The sequence below is a fragment of the Chrysoperla carnea genome, chromosome 4 (genome assembly GCF_905475395.1).
Source record: "Chrysoperla carnea chromosome 4, inChrCarn1.1, whole genome shotgun sequence".
Lineage (NCBI taxonomy): Eukaryota > Metazoa > Arthropoda > Insecta > Neuroptera > Chrysopidae > Chrysoperla > Chrysoperla carnea.
In genome coordinates this window covers 58194265-58208755 of record NC_058340.1, presented here as the reverse complement: position 1 = coordinate 58208755, position 14491 = coordinate 58194265, and the positions used below count along the sequence as shown (strand labels likewise).

General features: G+C 29.3%; 2 protein-coding genes across 2 annotated transcripts; one reads left to right on the top strand and one right to left on the bottom strand.

The window, feature by feature from the left end:
* Window positions 1-255: 255 nt before the first annotated feature.
* LOC123297983 (cytoplasmic dynein 2 intermediate chain 2-like) lies at window positions 256-4251 on the bottom strand. The gene is made up of 8 exons (XM_044879829.1): window positions 4148-4251; window positions 4004-4117; window positions 3290-3374; window positions 2884-3230; window positions 2357-2674; window positions 937-1100; window positions 529-877; window positions 256-456 (listed from the first exon to the last, which is right to left on the bottom strand). Exons 2-8 carry the CDS (start codon window positions 4060-4062, stop codon window positions 366-368), a joined length of 1413 nt encoding a protein of 470 aa, XP_044735764.1. The 5' UTR covers window positions 4063-4117; window positions 4148-4251; the 3' UTR covers window positions 256-365.
* A 673-nt stretch (window positions 4252-4924) lies between these two features.
* LOC123297617 (probable protein arginine N-methyltransferase 6.1) lies at window positions 4925-8030 on the top strand. Its single transcript, XM_044879359.1, has 4 exons — window positions 4925-5105; window positions 5579-5815; window positions 5898-6085; window positions 6783-8030. Exons 1-4 carry the CDS (start codon window positions 5058-5060, stop codon window positions 7357-7359), a joined length of 1050 nt encoding a protein of 349 aa, XP_044735294.1. The 5' UTR covers window positions 4925-5057; the 3' UTR covers window positions 7360-8030.
* The last annotated feature ends 6461 nt before the right edge of the window (window positions 8031-14491 follow it).

Sequence of the window (14491 nt, the reverse complement as noted above, 5' to 3'; positions counted from 1 at the left end):
AACAAAAATTGATTCTCTATGTTCTCAACTCAAAGGCTATCTTGAATAATTCTCTTCTACATTGATATTCCACTTTCCGCTTGTTAAAATTCCGCAGTAAAATATAATCTCATAATTCCACTGTAACGATATCTCAGGTTTTGTAAACAGAACATTTGTTAGGATTTATTCATTTTAATTATTGAATTATTTGGAATGCGTTTATTGTTTTAGTTGATATAATTAAGCGTTAAAGTATTAAATTAATATAAAAAATTATGTCATAAATAAATATATTAAAACTATCCTAGAATCATGTTTTTATATTCTCGACAAGTTTTCTATACGAAATATTCCATAACATCCCTTCCTCGCCAGTGCTAAAATCACATTTTTACAGTTTCAACAAGTTTTCGAAACGGAATATTCCAGAGCATAACTTCTCCACTTAAATTACCAACGGCAGTCAAATTAGGACTAAAAATAAAATAAAATATCAAAAATATTTATTAAAAGAGAATTTATAGCTGGTAATTCATTCGTGATTACCTTCTAGAATTGAATGCAATATGTGTTAAGGCATCTTTACAATCTTCCGCTAAATGAATTATGGGTTGGCCATTTTGTAAACTAAACAACTTGATACCCTTTTCACCGCAGGCTATTAATGCCTTTTCCTCAGAAGGTATCCAATAACATTTATATAAATTTTCTTTAGCAAAAATTATTTGAAGGGCAATTTCCTGATCCTCATCGTAAATATGTATATCACCCTCAGGTCCACAGCTGAAAAATATATTTTTTCGATAGGGCGAATAACTAGCTGTACGGACATCTCCCTCGTGACCCTCATATTGAGTTACAACTGGATTCAATGAAGTTAAACCATCAATAACCTCTATAACAAAGAAGTTTTATTAAAATTTTCGAATAAAAATCAAAGTTAAAAAGAATTACCTGGCAATGGTTTAGCGGCATTTAGTGAACAGCCTAAAACATTACCCCCTTCTACACCCACGACAAATTTATCTGGTTTTATTAATGAAAATGAAAAACATGTTACACCTCTTTCACTTCGTAATACCATTCGATTCATAAGTTGAGGTAAATGTATTTTATATCTAGACAAAAAGTTAAGAAGATATATTTCTGTTTAATCGCTTTTTTAAATTGACTGGAACTACAAAAGCGGCAAATCATCGATTGGCCTCAAATTTTGCATACACAGTGTGTCCCCAGATAGTCGTAAATTTTCTTATTTTGCATTTTAAGAAAAAAAGTCATTCTTTATAAGAAGTTTTGCTTATTATGAAAAGTATGTAGGAATATTTAAAACTTCTAAATAATGTATAGGGTAGCCAAAAATTTGATATCACAATTTTTTTTGAATTAAACTACCCTTCGTTTTAAAAGTTGACAAATGTTACTAAAAAAAAGTTACTCGAAATTAACAATTATGACTCTATACAAAATATCAAGAAGATCTTTCTAACTTTGACAATTCCATTCTTATTGAATGATTATCCGAGAAAATAAATTTTCTTTTTCATTTTCTAAACTAGTCCACAAAAAAATACACTCTCGGAGAGTAAATGTTAATTGATTTATAATTATTTTCTTTCTTAAGTTTTTTTATAATTAGAGCTTTTGTTCAAATAAAAAATGATACTATAATTAAAGTACACGGATCTTCTTGATATTTTGTATAGAGTCATAATTGTTAATTGCGAGTAACTTTTCTTAGTAACATTTCGCCAACTTACAAAAAAAGAAGGATAGTTTACCAAAAATAAAAATATTGATTGGAAATTTTTGGCTATCCTATACATTATTAAGAAATTTTAAATATGTCTACATACTTTTCAGAATAAGCAAAACTTCTTATAAAGAATGACTTTTTTTCTTAAAATGTAAAATAAGGAAATTTACAAGTATAGTTACCTCTATCCGGGGACACACTATATGATGTAGGATTATAGTACTCCAATTGATTTTCTCAGATTCGTATTCAAGATACCACATTTCGCAATTAAAAAATTAGTATATTCCTACGCTTAGTAGTAGCTACGATTAGTATATTCCTACTAAATAATGCCTAGAATGTGTTTGTTAAACATTTTAATATCCAAATCGTTGTTTTAATAATTTTATAAAAGATCTCACTAAATATTTAAAACAGGTGTTAGTTTGTTTATCTTTTCTTATATGAATCTAAGTGCCAATAAATCGCCAGTTCTTTGGAACGTGAATATACTCAAGATGAGAAAATTGATGTCTAAATCGTGGAGTTAGCATATGGTTTTGATATTTTTAAGTTAAAATATCTGAAGCTAATCGTAGATCAACCGCTTTCAGACAGTCATCCCTTACTAATTACCTTTCTTTTAATGTTAATTTATGAAGTTGTATATCAACATCCCAAATTATAACAGCTGCATCAACTCCAGAACTTATAATAATATAATCATTCAAACTTTCAATTTTGTGCCAGGCAATTTGTGTAACACTTTCAGTATGCCCTGTAAATGTATTTGATACCATGTCACGCTTTTCGGGTGTTGGAATCCATAATATTATTTGACCCGAAACACAACCCGCAACTAATACAGAAGGTTCAGTTGGATGATACTTAATTGTTGATATGCAAGCAGGCACTAGCAATTTGTTTGTTGGGGGATCTACATAATTTCCATTCCTACATGAAAATATAAACTATTATTCACAATTAAAAATACCCTGATGTAACAGAAACAAAGGAGAAAATAAACCCGCTTCTAACTAATACAACACCATATTGGATCGTAAAAATTTTATTGGAGATTGATAAAATCAACATTGCATCAGTTTTGGCTGCGATATGTACATGTTGTCCTGATTCGGATACGCGATAGAATTAGAACTTACCTATTTATAGAATATGTATGCACAAAAACATCATGTATACATAACGATTCATGTTCTTCCGAAAACGCCACAGCAATTGTATTCCCAGTACAATTCCAATCTAAACAGCTCACTCGAAACTTTGGTTGATGTTTAGATTCCCAATCAGGTTTTTGTAATGTATTAAGCAGTTTCGAAACATTATCAGCACTATCAATATCGGGTTTATAGTTTTCAAAAGCGGCTTCATCTTGATCATTTGTAAGTTGTTCTTCCACTAATGGATAAATTCTTTTCAACCAAGCAGCAAGACGGTCATAATCTACATCAGGAGCAGTATTGTTTCTAGCATCTGACGAGGTTTGACACTGAAATTTATAAGTGTGTTATTTTTTAATAAGTTTTCTAAGAAGACTTTCCAAGTAACCTGAATTGAGTGAGTTGGTGCAGGTCCTGTACCCTTTTCATCACAGCTTAAAGGTATTGTTTGAGAGCCAATTTCGTTGGTAGATCTAAAAATATTAAAAATTGAGTCTTCGTCCACTTAAAGTTTAACAAATAGTTCAGATTTATCATTACACGGCTCACACTATTACTGCCAGTGAGAAAAAAGATACGATCAGGCGGAGTCAATTATTGTTGGCATGACTAAATGTTAAAGTAGGGGGACAAATGCATTCTGATTCTACAACAACCTAATTATAATCTTCGTTGCAGGAATCTAGAAATAACTGTTAGAATTCGAATATTCTTCAAACCTATATCAAAGTAATACATGCTTATATTGAGCGAAATGTCGCCTTTATATCTACACAGGCAGCATATTTGTCCTCGGAAAAACCATATACAGGGAGAACAATGTGTACGTACGTAACTCAAACTCATCTATATAAACATGAAACCAAAATGTTACCGAAAGCATATCTCAAATATTTTTGCGAAACCATCAAAAATAAATCATTTTTAAAATTTTTATATTATTTACTAACGTAAGCAGTCCGTGTCAGCTAGTTACAGAATCTTCATTAACCCCTTGTTTAATGATTTATCACTTTGAAAAAAATTAACTTCATGTTTTTTTCGACATCGGATAATATTTATACTTCTGATTTATCTGTAGTATAAAATCTAAAAAACTTACTTAACAGCACTTGATTTAGAATCGAAACCAACTACTTCGGCATCGTGATTCGAAAACATTTTAGTTTGTAAAGTTGTAATTTTTAATGTAATGATCTAATTTGGTTAACTATATGAATCTCAATAATTCGTAGAAAACTCCAATCCTCGTATTTTCACCGATTACTCTCCATTATCTTACTTAAAATAACAGTACTCCGTAGCCATAAAATAATTAGGTTATGTATTAACCCTCCACTAATGACAAATTGTTACTAAATTTGCAGCTTAGAAACAAGAAAAATGAACAAAATATTTCGAATTTAATGGAGTTCAAAATAAGGTTTAAAATAAAATTATTTTACTTCCATTTATTAATATTTATTATAAATAATAAAAACGGATATACGTAATGAAAAAGTATACACTTTATGAAAATAAATATAAATTTAAAAAAATTAAACAATTATTATTTAAAATATATTAAACTGCTTCTTCACAAAATCAATACCAAAATCCAAATTTCCACTTTACTGAATCCACGTTTTCAACCAAATCTGAAATGGAAACAAAACCTATTAGATTTCAAAAATTCAAAATTTACACCAAAATTACATTGAAAATTATTATCAGCGCGAAAATTGTAATCTTTAATATCATACGAACGAGACAATTAGCTCATCATTTTATTTTATTTTAGATTATTCACATCTATAATTAATAAAATAAGCTTACCTTTATGAAGTGCTTCCATACATTTGAAATGCATGAGAGGAAATAAATTCAAAATAGTTTGAAGCGGATGTTGAAAGTTATTATGAATATAGTTCAATATAAAAAACGACAGAGCGCTCCACTTTCCATTGTTAATTTTAACTATAAAATGAGTACAAAATTCAAATTAAAATATTAAATTTGAATTTATTGTATATAAATTGTAAACAAACGCACGTGCATAATCAAATTTTATGTTAAAAATATTGAATTGAATTTGAAACGATTATAGAAGTTATTCTTGTTATGTAAAAATGAAATGAATGAAGTTATTGTGTTAAAGATAAATTAAAATTTAAACAATGGAAACAAATGAACTAAATTATTTTGAAAGTTATGAAGATATTGAGGTTATATTTTTTAAAATATATGTTTCGTAATATTCTGGATATTTTAAATTCTTTTGTATTTATTAGTTATAACTGCTTTTAGTTATTTTAAAAATGATCTAAAACAGCTTCTTCCTATTCTATATAAATGCATATTTCTTTTGCAATGCAGTCATTATCACAATTAGCTAATTAGTTCATTATACTGTTAACGACAATAATGTAGTCGTAAATATGAGACGAAAAAATATATTCAACCCATTTCAGTTTACAAAAAGATTCCGATTAGCAAAAACCAGATCCTCTGAAAAGAAGAATTTCGTTTTGAATGTTCATTGAATTAAATAAGATCTTAGAAATTACCGCTTATAAATTGTAGCAAGTTTGATATTACTTGAGTTAAATGAATATTGCATTAAAATATTGTAATAGAATACTACGTAGTTCCTCAGTTTTATTATGTTTTTTTAAAGATATCTGTTATCACTTTTTAGATTCATGAGTTAATGCTTCGCGATTCACCTCGTAACGAAGCCTATCGCAAAGCAATCGTAGCAAACAAAGATTATATACAAAATAAAATTGTTCTGGATGTCGGATCAGGTACTGGAATTCTTTCTGTGCTATGTGCACAAGCAGGTGCTTCTAAAGTATATGCAGTTGAGGCTAGTAATTATGCGGCCGTAACAAAAGAGGTTGCTGCCGAAAATAAATTTGAAGATATAATCGAGGTACATACAAAATTAGCAAAACGAATACTGTGTTTAATAAATATTAAGCTATATAAAAGTTAATGAAAATTATTCTTTTTAGGTGATCAATAAGAGAATTGAAGACACAGAATTACCAGAAAAAGTTGATATAATAGTATCAGAATGGATGGGTTTTTATTTATTACATGAAGGAATGTTAGATTCAGTTATCTATGCAAGAGATCAATTTTTAAAACCTGATGGTTGTTTATTTCCCCAAGTAGCTAAAATATATGCGGCTCCATGCAGGTAATTATGATGTAATGAATGCACTAAAATTAAGGAAAAAAATTTAATTTAACCGAAAATAAAAATTAGCTTGTGATTTGCCCCATCAAAAAGTAAATTTTTACTTATCAAATAGTCCCTCGTTAAAATTCATAACACAGTCGGATAGCTCTTAACTAAAATGGAATATCCAAAAATCTTTTTGAGATTTTATTGATTTTTTCAAAGAATACACTCTTAAGAAAATAAAATTGGCGAAATTTTGTTCTTTCCTTTGAAATAAAAATTATTTTCGATAAAGCAACTCCAGTATTGTTTTATATAAAAAATTTCATCAATTTCCAAAAAGAAAAAAACATTTTCTCGATTATTTAAAAGGGAAAGTAATAAATCGGAAAACTTCTTAAATTCCAATTTGGATAAAATTAATTTTCTAGACACATTTGGCCCAGACAATGCAAAGATCGGGTATTAGATGTGACCAAAAATCATATATATCCCGAAATAATTTCAGTCTTTCAGAAACTTCACGTTCATTCGCAAAGTAAACCATTCAATCAGCATTCGTAAATGATTTCGTGTACTTTTAAGGGTTTTTATGCGCCAATCGCAACTATTGTGATTTGATATTTATAGTAGCTTTATATTTTATTAACCCACATATGAAAAATTTTAATATTGTCATAATTACGTTCTCAAATTTCTGTTAATATTTTAGCATGCCATCCATGTTTGAATTCTGGGATAATGTTCATGGAATTTCTATGCAATCTGTTGGAAAAATCAGTCGGTTATTTAAATCATTAAAACCGGAAATTTGTGTAATAAATTCAGATGATGTACTATGCGATCCAAAATTAGTACGTTCATTTGATCTAAAAACTATTCAAATCAAGGATTTAAATGATATTCAATTAATTGACATAGCAGTTGCATCAAAGGAAGGCACTTATCAAGGTTTTTGTTTATGGTTTGATGTTGAGTTTCCTAATTTTGTTAATAAAACGGAGAGCCCTATCATTTTATCAACAAGTCCAAATGATCAACCAACACATTGGAAACAGTCTGTTGTGATTTTACCACAAGAAATAGAAGTTGAAGAAGGTACACCAATTGCATTTGAAGTAAAATTAACACGTTGTGAAGATAATATTCGACGATATAATATCGAATTTGCATTGTTGGATCCAAATGAGATTGAACATCCCATGGGATGTGATTGTTTTATGACAAAATGTATTGTAGCCAAAGTATTCGTACAGAATCAATCGGAAAATACTGAGATCAGTACATAATTTGCATGGATAGCCTACTTAAGTTTTAAGGATCGTGCGAGATTTCATTGTGGCGTTACGTCCTCAAATATCACTTGTTCCAAATTAAGCTGTACCAAAGGACATTATATAACATGCATTTTAATGATTAAACAATGAAACAACCAAAAAATATTATTGCGTCCCGATTACTTCTTCCGGTAAAAAACGGACACTGAATTTCTTACCCATTTCCTATTCAAATAAATCATAAATTAATATCACTATTCAGAGGTGGATTAAGGCTTAGCTCGGTGAGGTCTGGGCCTAGGTGAAAAATTGGTGGAAAAATTTAAGGGGCGCCGAAATTTAAAAAGTTATAGTCATTTGTTCGAGCAGGGCGGTACATTGATTTTCGAATATTAAAAAATAAATTAGAAGAAAAACAAAATTTTTTGAAATGGACCACACACCGGATCCCATGTATTTCGTTACAAGAAAGAGAGTGGGGACATAGAGCGCCATCACCATCAAATCTGCGACTGCACTCCTAGGCTTGTAACTACTTGAAGAAATATATTTCGTACTGTATTGTCTGCAGCTGTACTTTGTGGAACTTACAAACACTGTTTGATAATGCCCATAATGTTGCGAAACATATGTTACACGTTTGTTATTTTAATTTAATAAAACAATATATCTGGTTGAACTTTTTCCTGATTGAAATATATTTTACCGTTGTCAGATAATTGATAAAATTTATTCGATACTTCTGTGGTTCGGTTTTGTTAGCTGCTGCTGTTGTTTTGTGATGGAACGTGAAAGCACGTGTATTTGAATTGAAGAAGTTAGCAGACATATATTTTTTGTCAAATAAATCGCTTTGTTGTGAACATTAAATTAATTGTATGATTTTTTAGATAATTAATTATTTCTATTGAACATTGAATTTATTGATATGTACTTATATGAATCGTTATTTGAATTATTTGATACTGTAAATGAATCTTTGTATAAACATTTTTCCAATACGTATTATTTTCATCAATGAATGTACATTCGTAATTAAGTATGATATTTATTTTGTATCCCGTCAACCCTAAGCCTGATCCTGAATCTACATAGGTATATGCAGTTTTTGTTACTTAATTGATATAACTTTAGTATAGAAAAAACTAGACGAACGGAAATTTTCTTTTTTAGGTATGCAGTACGATTTTATGCGGTTAATACATGCTGTAAGTATACTGTATAGTAATTAATTCCTATATAAGAACCTGCATGTATATACATGGTGTCCATAAAGCTTCGAAATGGACAAATAATAATTTTTTAAGAAGTTCTATAAATGTATGAAAAATATTAAAGTACATACAAGTTTATCTTAAAGAGGGACAAGTTTACCTTAATTTAAGACAAGTTTACCTTAAAGAGGGGGAAAAGTAAACGAAAAATAAACGCTTTCAGTAAAACTTACCTACTTGGTTTTATAGTGAATATAAATCTGTAGCTTTGAGATTAAGGTTTGAAGTAAATAAACAAAACACTTTGTTATTTTCATTACTAAATTTATTTTCAATACATCGTTACCTAACTCGTATCGAAAAAAGGAAATATAACACTGTTCTATGTGGAGAATTTAAATATGTATTATAAAATTGAGCGGGTTTCATTTAAGATTTTAAAGCAGACTCTTGCCCCAATACTATATGCGGCTGCAGGGCCTTATTGATTTAAAAAAAGGTTTAAGTTTTTGTTGTTGAGTTGACAGACAGATAAACTAGGCGCACGTAGCTGTTTTCGCCTCTCTTATACGCCTACAATTTCTGCCTCTTTCTACCTCTCGCACTACGGTTTGGGTTTTTTTTTGTGTCTGTACAGCTCTATGTTATTATCGATATAGTTTTCTCTAGACTTATGAACACCCGATATATAATTTCTATACACCTATAAATAAATAACAATAATTTCAATTTTATACAATATTACTAATTATTTATGTACTTTCATTACAATAATTAAAGAATCCTAAATAAACATTAAAATTGTCAATTAATAAAGTAAACAATAGTATATTTATCTATTTCAATCAAACGTATAGTGATTTTATATATGTGTATCTTTGTTCATTTCAAAACCTAGGCTCTAAGTAATATTATTGTTATGATTATTATTATAAATGTTAATGTTTAACTTATATTTCAGTAGCTTTTCTTATGTAAATATATTTAATGTCACTAATCCTCCCTTGAAATAATCTTAAAATAATGTTTACACATCAAATGTAGCGTTTTTAAAAATGTTTTTCTATTTACATACAAATCACCCAAAATAAGGAAGGGTTTCTAGGTGTACTCACTAACTAAATGTCTGATTTGAAACAGATAGGTCTTCAATATTTTTGGATATCGTTATGATCTTGCGTGTGGCAGAAAACATAAGTTTAGGGTTTCGTACCCGAAAAATTTGTCGGGGGTTTTTTAAATTTTGTAAATTTTGACTTTTTTGATAGGTACTTAGATCTTTTCAAAATCCCTTCAATTTGTAATTTCAAAATCCCTACGAGTCGAAGTTAAAAAATATTTTCGCCAAACAAGTATCGTAAAATACTTCTTCCACACTTAACAGAAGCAACTTCGACTTGATAAAATAGAAATAATTTTGCTTTCTTAGAATAAGGACACATTCTACGTTTTAGCAAGCAATACGCTGTTTTTTAAATAGATGTGTTTACACGGAAGTCAATTTAATCGCCGGTTAGAGCTCTTTTTATATGATCGTAATTCTTATAAATGTGCGTTAAAGTGGACGCGTGGACGCACGTTTGTTCCAAGCAGGGGAGGAATGGCAGGAAACGACAAAAAAGGTAAACGAATTCGTTTAGCAAAGAATTAAGCGGCCATGCATCCCAAGCTTTGACAGACGTATCTCTTAGGTTTTTCTTGATAATTCTATGAAATTTAATCGGGAATTCAATATTCGCGGCTTAAGTTCATTGGATCTTCTAAAAAAATTTTTTGACGTTTGGATCACCGGGAATTCTCCCATTTGATCAGTTTCTCCCTAGTCCGAAGCCGTAACGGTTAATAATCTTATGATCAAAATGATTTACTATTTTTCTAGCGTCTATTACAACATAATTTAACATATCAGTTCAGGTATATGTATACGTTAGAGCTACCGTTTCTAAACGGCGTCTTTCGTTTATTTTCTAATACATATTTTATTTACTTATAATAATTATTTATTTTATGTTTATATTTTACTTTACGTTAATTATTTATGTAATTCTTGTAAATGATGCATGCACAATATCATCGCGAGTTTTTAAGAAAAATAGTTTACCCAATATATTAAACTAAGGTAGGCATACCAAATAATAAATGAATATGTTACAAAAATATTATTATTGCTAGACAAAAAATGCTTGAGGTATAATAATCATTAAGATAGATATGTACAACGTATATATATATATATATATAAAGTACACGTGTTCGAATAGACATGACCTCCCATATGATAAAAATACAACAATACATACTACAGTGAAATCTTTTATAGCGATATCGCTATTTTTAATACAGGTTATATAGAAGCTCGTTTCTCTTGTCCATAATGCACTAAATTACAGGAGTTATTTTTTTATTGAAATAGGTTCAGCATCACGTACTGAATGTAAATGCCTTCATTTTAAGGAAATCCGTTTTGGGCTATATCTCCAAAACCATGCAGTCTTTATTGTAGATAATTAAATTTCCTATCTTTTTTATACAATATTTTTTTGTGTAGCACTAACCGTTTATGACTTATAGGACTATGACGATTTACTCATTGATTATTTGATCGATATCTCTTCTAAAATTTGTTTAAACAATAAAATGCTTATAAATTAACTTTCAAATCTACAAATTTTCTAAAACTTTTACCTTAAACTTTTCTTTCTTTTAATATTTATGAAGTTATAACGCGTTTAATGTTGCAACCAGCGGGTGCAAGATAAATAAAAAAGTATCCTTAGTCTAATGATAAAAAATTTAGTAAATATATGAACAAATGTTGATGTTAGCGGTATTATTAACAAAAAATAATTTGCCTTCTTACTTGCAAAGGCAGCGACTGTGTCCCATGAATTTTTTTGAAGATATAAAAAATTGACTAAAAGATACGAAATTAATTTATCTACAAAAAAGGGAATTACCATTTTTGGCTTAAAGTGCACGGCTCCGGTGTTATTCGTTGTGTGCGTAGTCATGGTAGGGACAATAAAATCGATGCCAGCGCTTTAAGAGAAAAATTTTGGAGTTAAAGGGGGCTGTTATGACTAATTTGCAATTCTTTACATGTTAATGTAATAGAAATGTCAAATTAAAATTATTGAAAAACACGAATTAATTAAACTTAATGCATTAAAAATTGTGAAAATAAGAAATCAAATTGAACAAATATTATTTTTCAAATGTAAATTATCATAATTATTTATTTAAATTTGTGAGACAATAATAATAAATTTTAAATGTAAGTCTTAAATGCAATCCATACAATTATATATGCATCCATACAATTCTATAATTAAGGTAGTGTATCGTTACCATGGAAACGAAACTCACGCACGGAGCGAATAGGCGGCAACGGTTTTTCTCAAAATGGAGGCACTTCCACCCTCCAAAATTGTAATTTTTAATTGTCAAAAATCATGTACGTATGTATGTAGCTGAAAATATTGATCTTAACAATCCATATTATTGATCCACTGAACATTTACACTGCTTCTTCTTTGAATTTCGTAACATATTCTTCAAAAAAACAAGAATTAAAAAACAACACCCTGACATTAAAAAACACACGTATGCATGTAGTTATACATATCTGTATATGTATTTGCCTATACACAAATAGGCATATAATACACAAATAAGTACATTTTCCAATTTTAATTTAGCTATAACATGAAAATGACTTAAACTATCATTTGCCAAAATTTGAAAAAGTTTGACCGAAATGCAGATTACATTTAATTTGTACGAGGTGTTTTTTAAAATTTTGAAACGGAACTCTAAAAAGATATGATAACCTCTGAAGGCTCGTTATAATCAGCTACAACAAATACAGTTTATATGTATATTAATGTTGGTAATTTTATCCAAAAAACATTTCGTTTAATAATATTCAAAATGAGTAGATTTATATGACCTTGAAATAACCGGTTCCACAAAATCGATTATGTTATAAATTAAAGCAATTGTAACAACTTGGCTAAAGGACAATAATTTGTAGAAATATTTGAAAGAATTTGATATTCATCAGACCTATTGTTGTTATTTTTAGAGGTCAATATTCCAGGAAGCAACGCAAATACACCTGGTATAACATATTTTTAGGTCTTTCTACTGTTCTTAAAAATAGACTAACTCGTTATTCATTAATAAAATTGGTCGATTTTTAGACAAAAAAAAAATGTTTGTAAGATATTTGCAAGGGTTCAAATCTATTTTTTTTGTTTAGACACGTATGGGATCAAATTTCAAGACAGAGAAATTAAATTAGACTAAAATTTAGATCAGGGAAGATCAGGAACTGAATAGAATCAGAAATTAATTCAATGTTCTTTAATAGGTTGTCCCATCAGAATTGGATCAGACCAGCTGAATTTATGTGGTATTACAGAAGCCCATCCCGGCTACGGAATTCTAATGTAAACTGTACTCAAATCAGAGTCATATTAAATTTTGGTTAAAATCGTTTTCATAAGTTACGAATAGTATATGCGATTAAAAGCACCGTTTTCTAGAATTTTAATGTTTCTTTAAGCTAGACGCGGCACTACGGCAGCTTTATGAGTATGAATTCAATGAATTAATTCTAAAGCAGGTAGCATTTTTATATGCTTTCAGGTAGAATGAGCAAAATCTTAAAGAAAAGCTTTCAAAATGAGGAAAAGCAGCGTTAAGAATCCCACAGCCATTGATTGAATTTTAATTTTGTAGCTTTTTATTGGTGTTTTAACAAAATTTGTCAATAATACAAATTTAAAGTTAAAAATTTAATAAAAGTTCTTTTGTAGCCTGGAAGTTTGGTAAATGAGCTTAATTATTTAGACTATTTAAAGAATAACATAATTCTTAATATCCTATAGAAACAAGAACAGAGCCGATGATTTTCAGACAATGTTAAGGCTATATTATCCCAGATGAAGCAGGGTGTAAACAAGGATTTTCATGAATGGAGTCATGTTTTCAAGCAAAATAATAAAAATTAATCTCAGTCACAGAAATTAAAACATTTTGAAACCGTAGTAATATTACTATAACCTGCTCTGAAAGCACAATTAATCAATTTTCGGCTTACATAAGCAAACAAGGGCGTATCGAGGGGGGGGGGGCTCAAAGCCATTGCTTTCCTCTAAAATTGGGCTAACCAGCAATTTAGTTGGTTAATAAAGTAGGCTAAAGTACTAGGCATTTAACTCGTCGGATGTTGATAAATTTTAAAGATATTCTGTTACGGGAAATCTTTTCATACATGGGAAGTAAAATTTTACCCTTCAGTATTTTGCGATAACAGGATATTAAAAAAATTGGTATTTCATTCATTATCAATTTGATCAAAAATTGATAACATCATTTGCTAATAATTAAACTTCACAAACTCATCAAATTGAAAGTATCAATGAATATAATTTAAAACAAAACGTATTGTTATAATTTTAATTATGTTATTTGAATAGGTAAAGATATAAAAAATATGAATAAACGGGATAGTAAATAATAAAATAAGTGCAAAAAAACAAAACAAAAACAAAGTGAAGGACATTGTCCTAGTGATAGTACGCGTATTTATTAATATTACTACTACTATTAGAAGAAGAGGGTGATCTCTTGAGTGATCAAAACACAACAAACGCATAACAGAAGGTAGGAACCCCCGGTGTAGCTGACGGGCGGGTGTGCCACACACGTCGGTCTAGAAGACCACCCAGATGTCTACCACTGACTCCACCACATTGAATGTAAAGAGTCCAGTTCATCTCTAGACGATCATGATCACCTCAACGAAGAATATTTTCAAAGCAACAACATAACCAACAAGCAATAAGATGACGAATTAGAGTTACATTTTAATAAACCGATCGCGATATTTCATTTATTAATAATACATAAATATTATTTATATA

Bases quoted from the DNA above. Each gene is read 5' to 3' on its own strand.
- LOC123297983 (XM_044879829.1), bottom strand. From the start codon at position 4,062: ATGTTTTCGAATCACGATGCCGAAGTAGTTGGTTTCGATTCTAAATCA. The intron at 878-936 runs GTAATTCTTTTT...TCTTTGTTATAG, and splicing joins TGCCGCTAAACCATTGCCAG to AGGTTATTGATGGTTTAACT. The intron at 457-528 runs GTAATCACGAAT...TTTTATTTTTAG, and splicing joins ATTGCATTCAATTCTAGAAG to TCCTAATTTGACTGCCGTTG.
- LOC123297617 (XM_044879359.1), top strand. From the start codon at position 5,058: ATGGAAACAAATGAACTAAATTATTTTGAAAGTTATGAAGATATTGAG. The intron at 5,816-5,897 runs GTACATACAAAA...TATTCTTTTTAG, and splicing joins AATTTGAAGATATAATCGAG to GTGATCAATAAGAGAATTGA. The intron at 6,086-6,782 runs GTAATTATGATG...TTAATATTTTAG, and splicing joins ATATATGCGGCTCCATGCAG to CATGCCATCCATGTTTGAAT.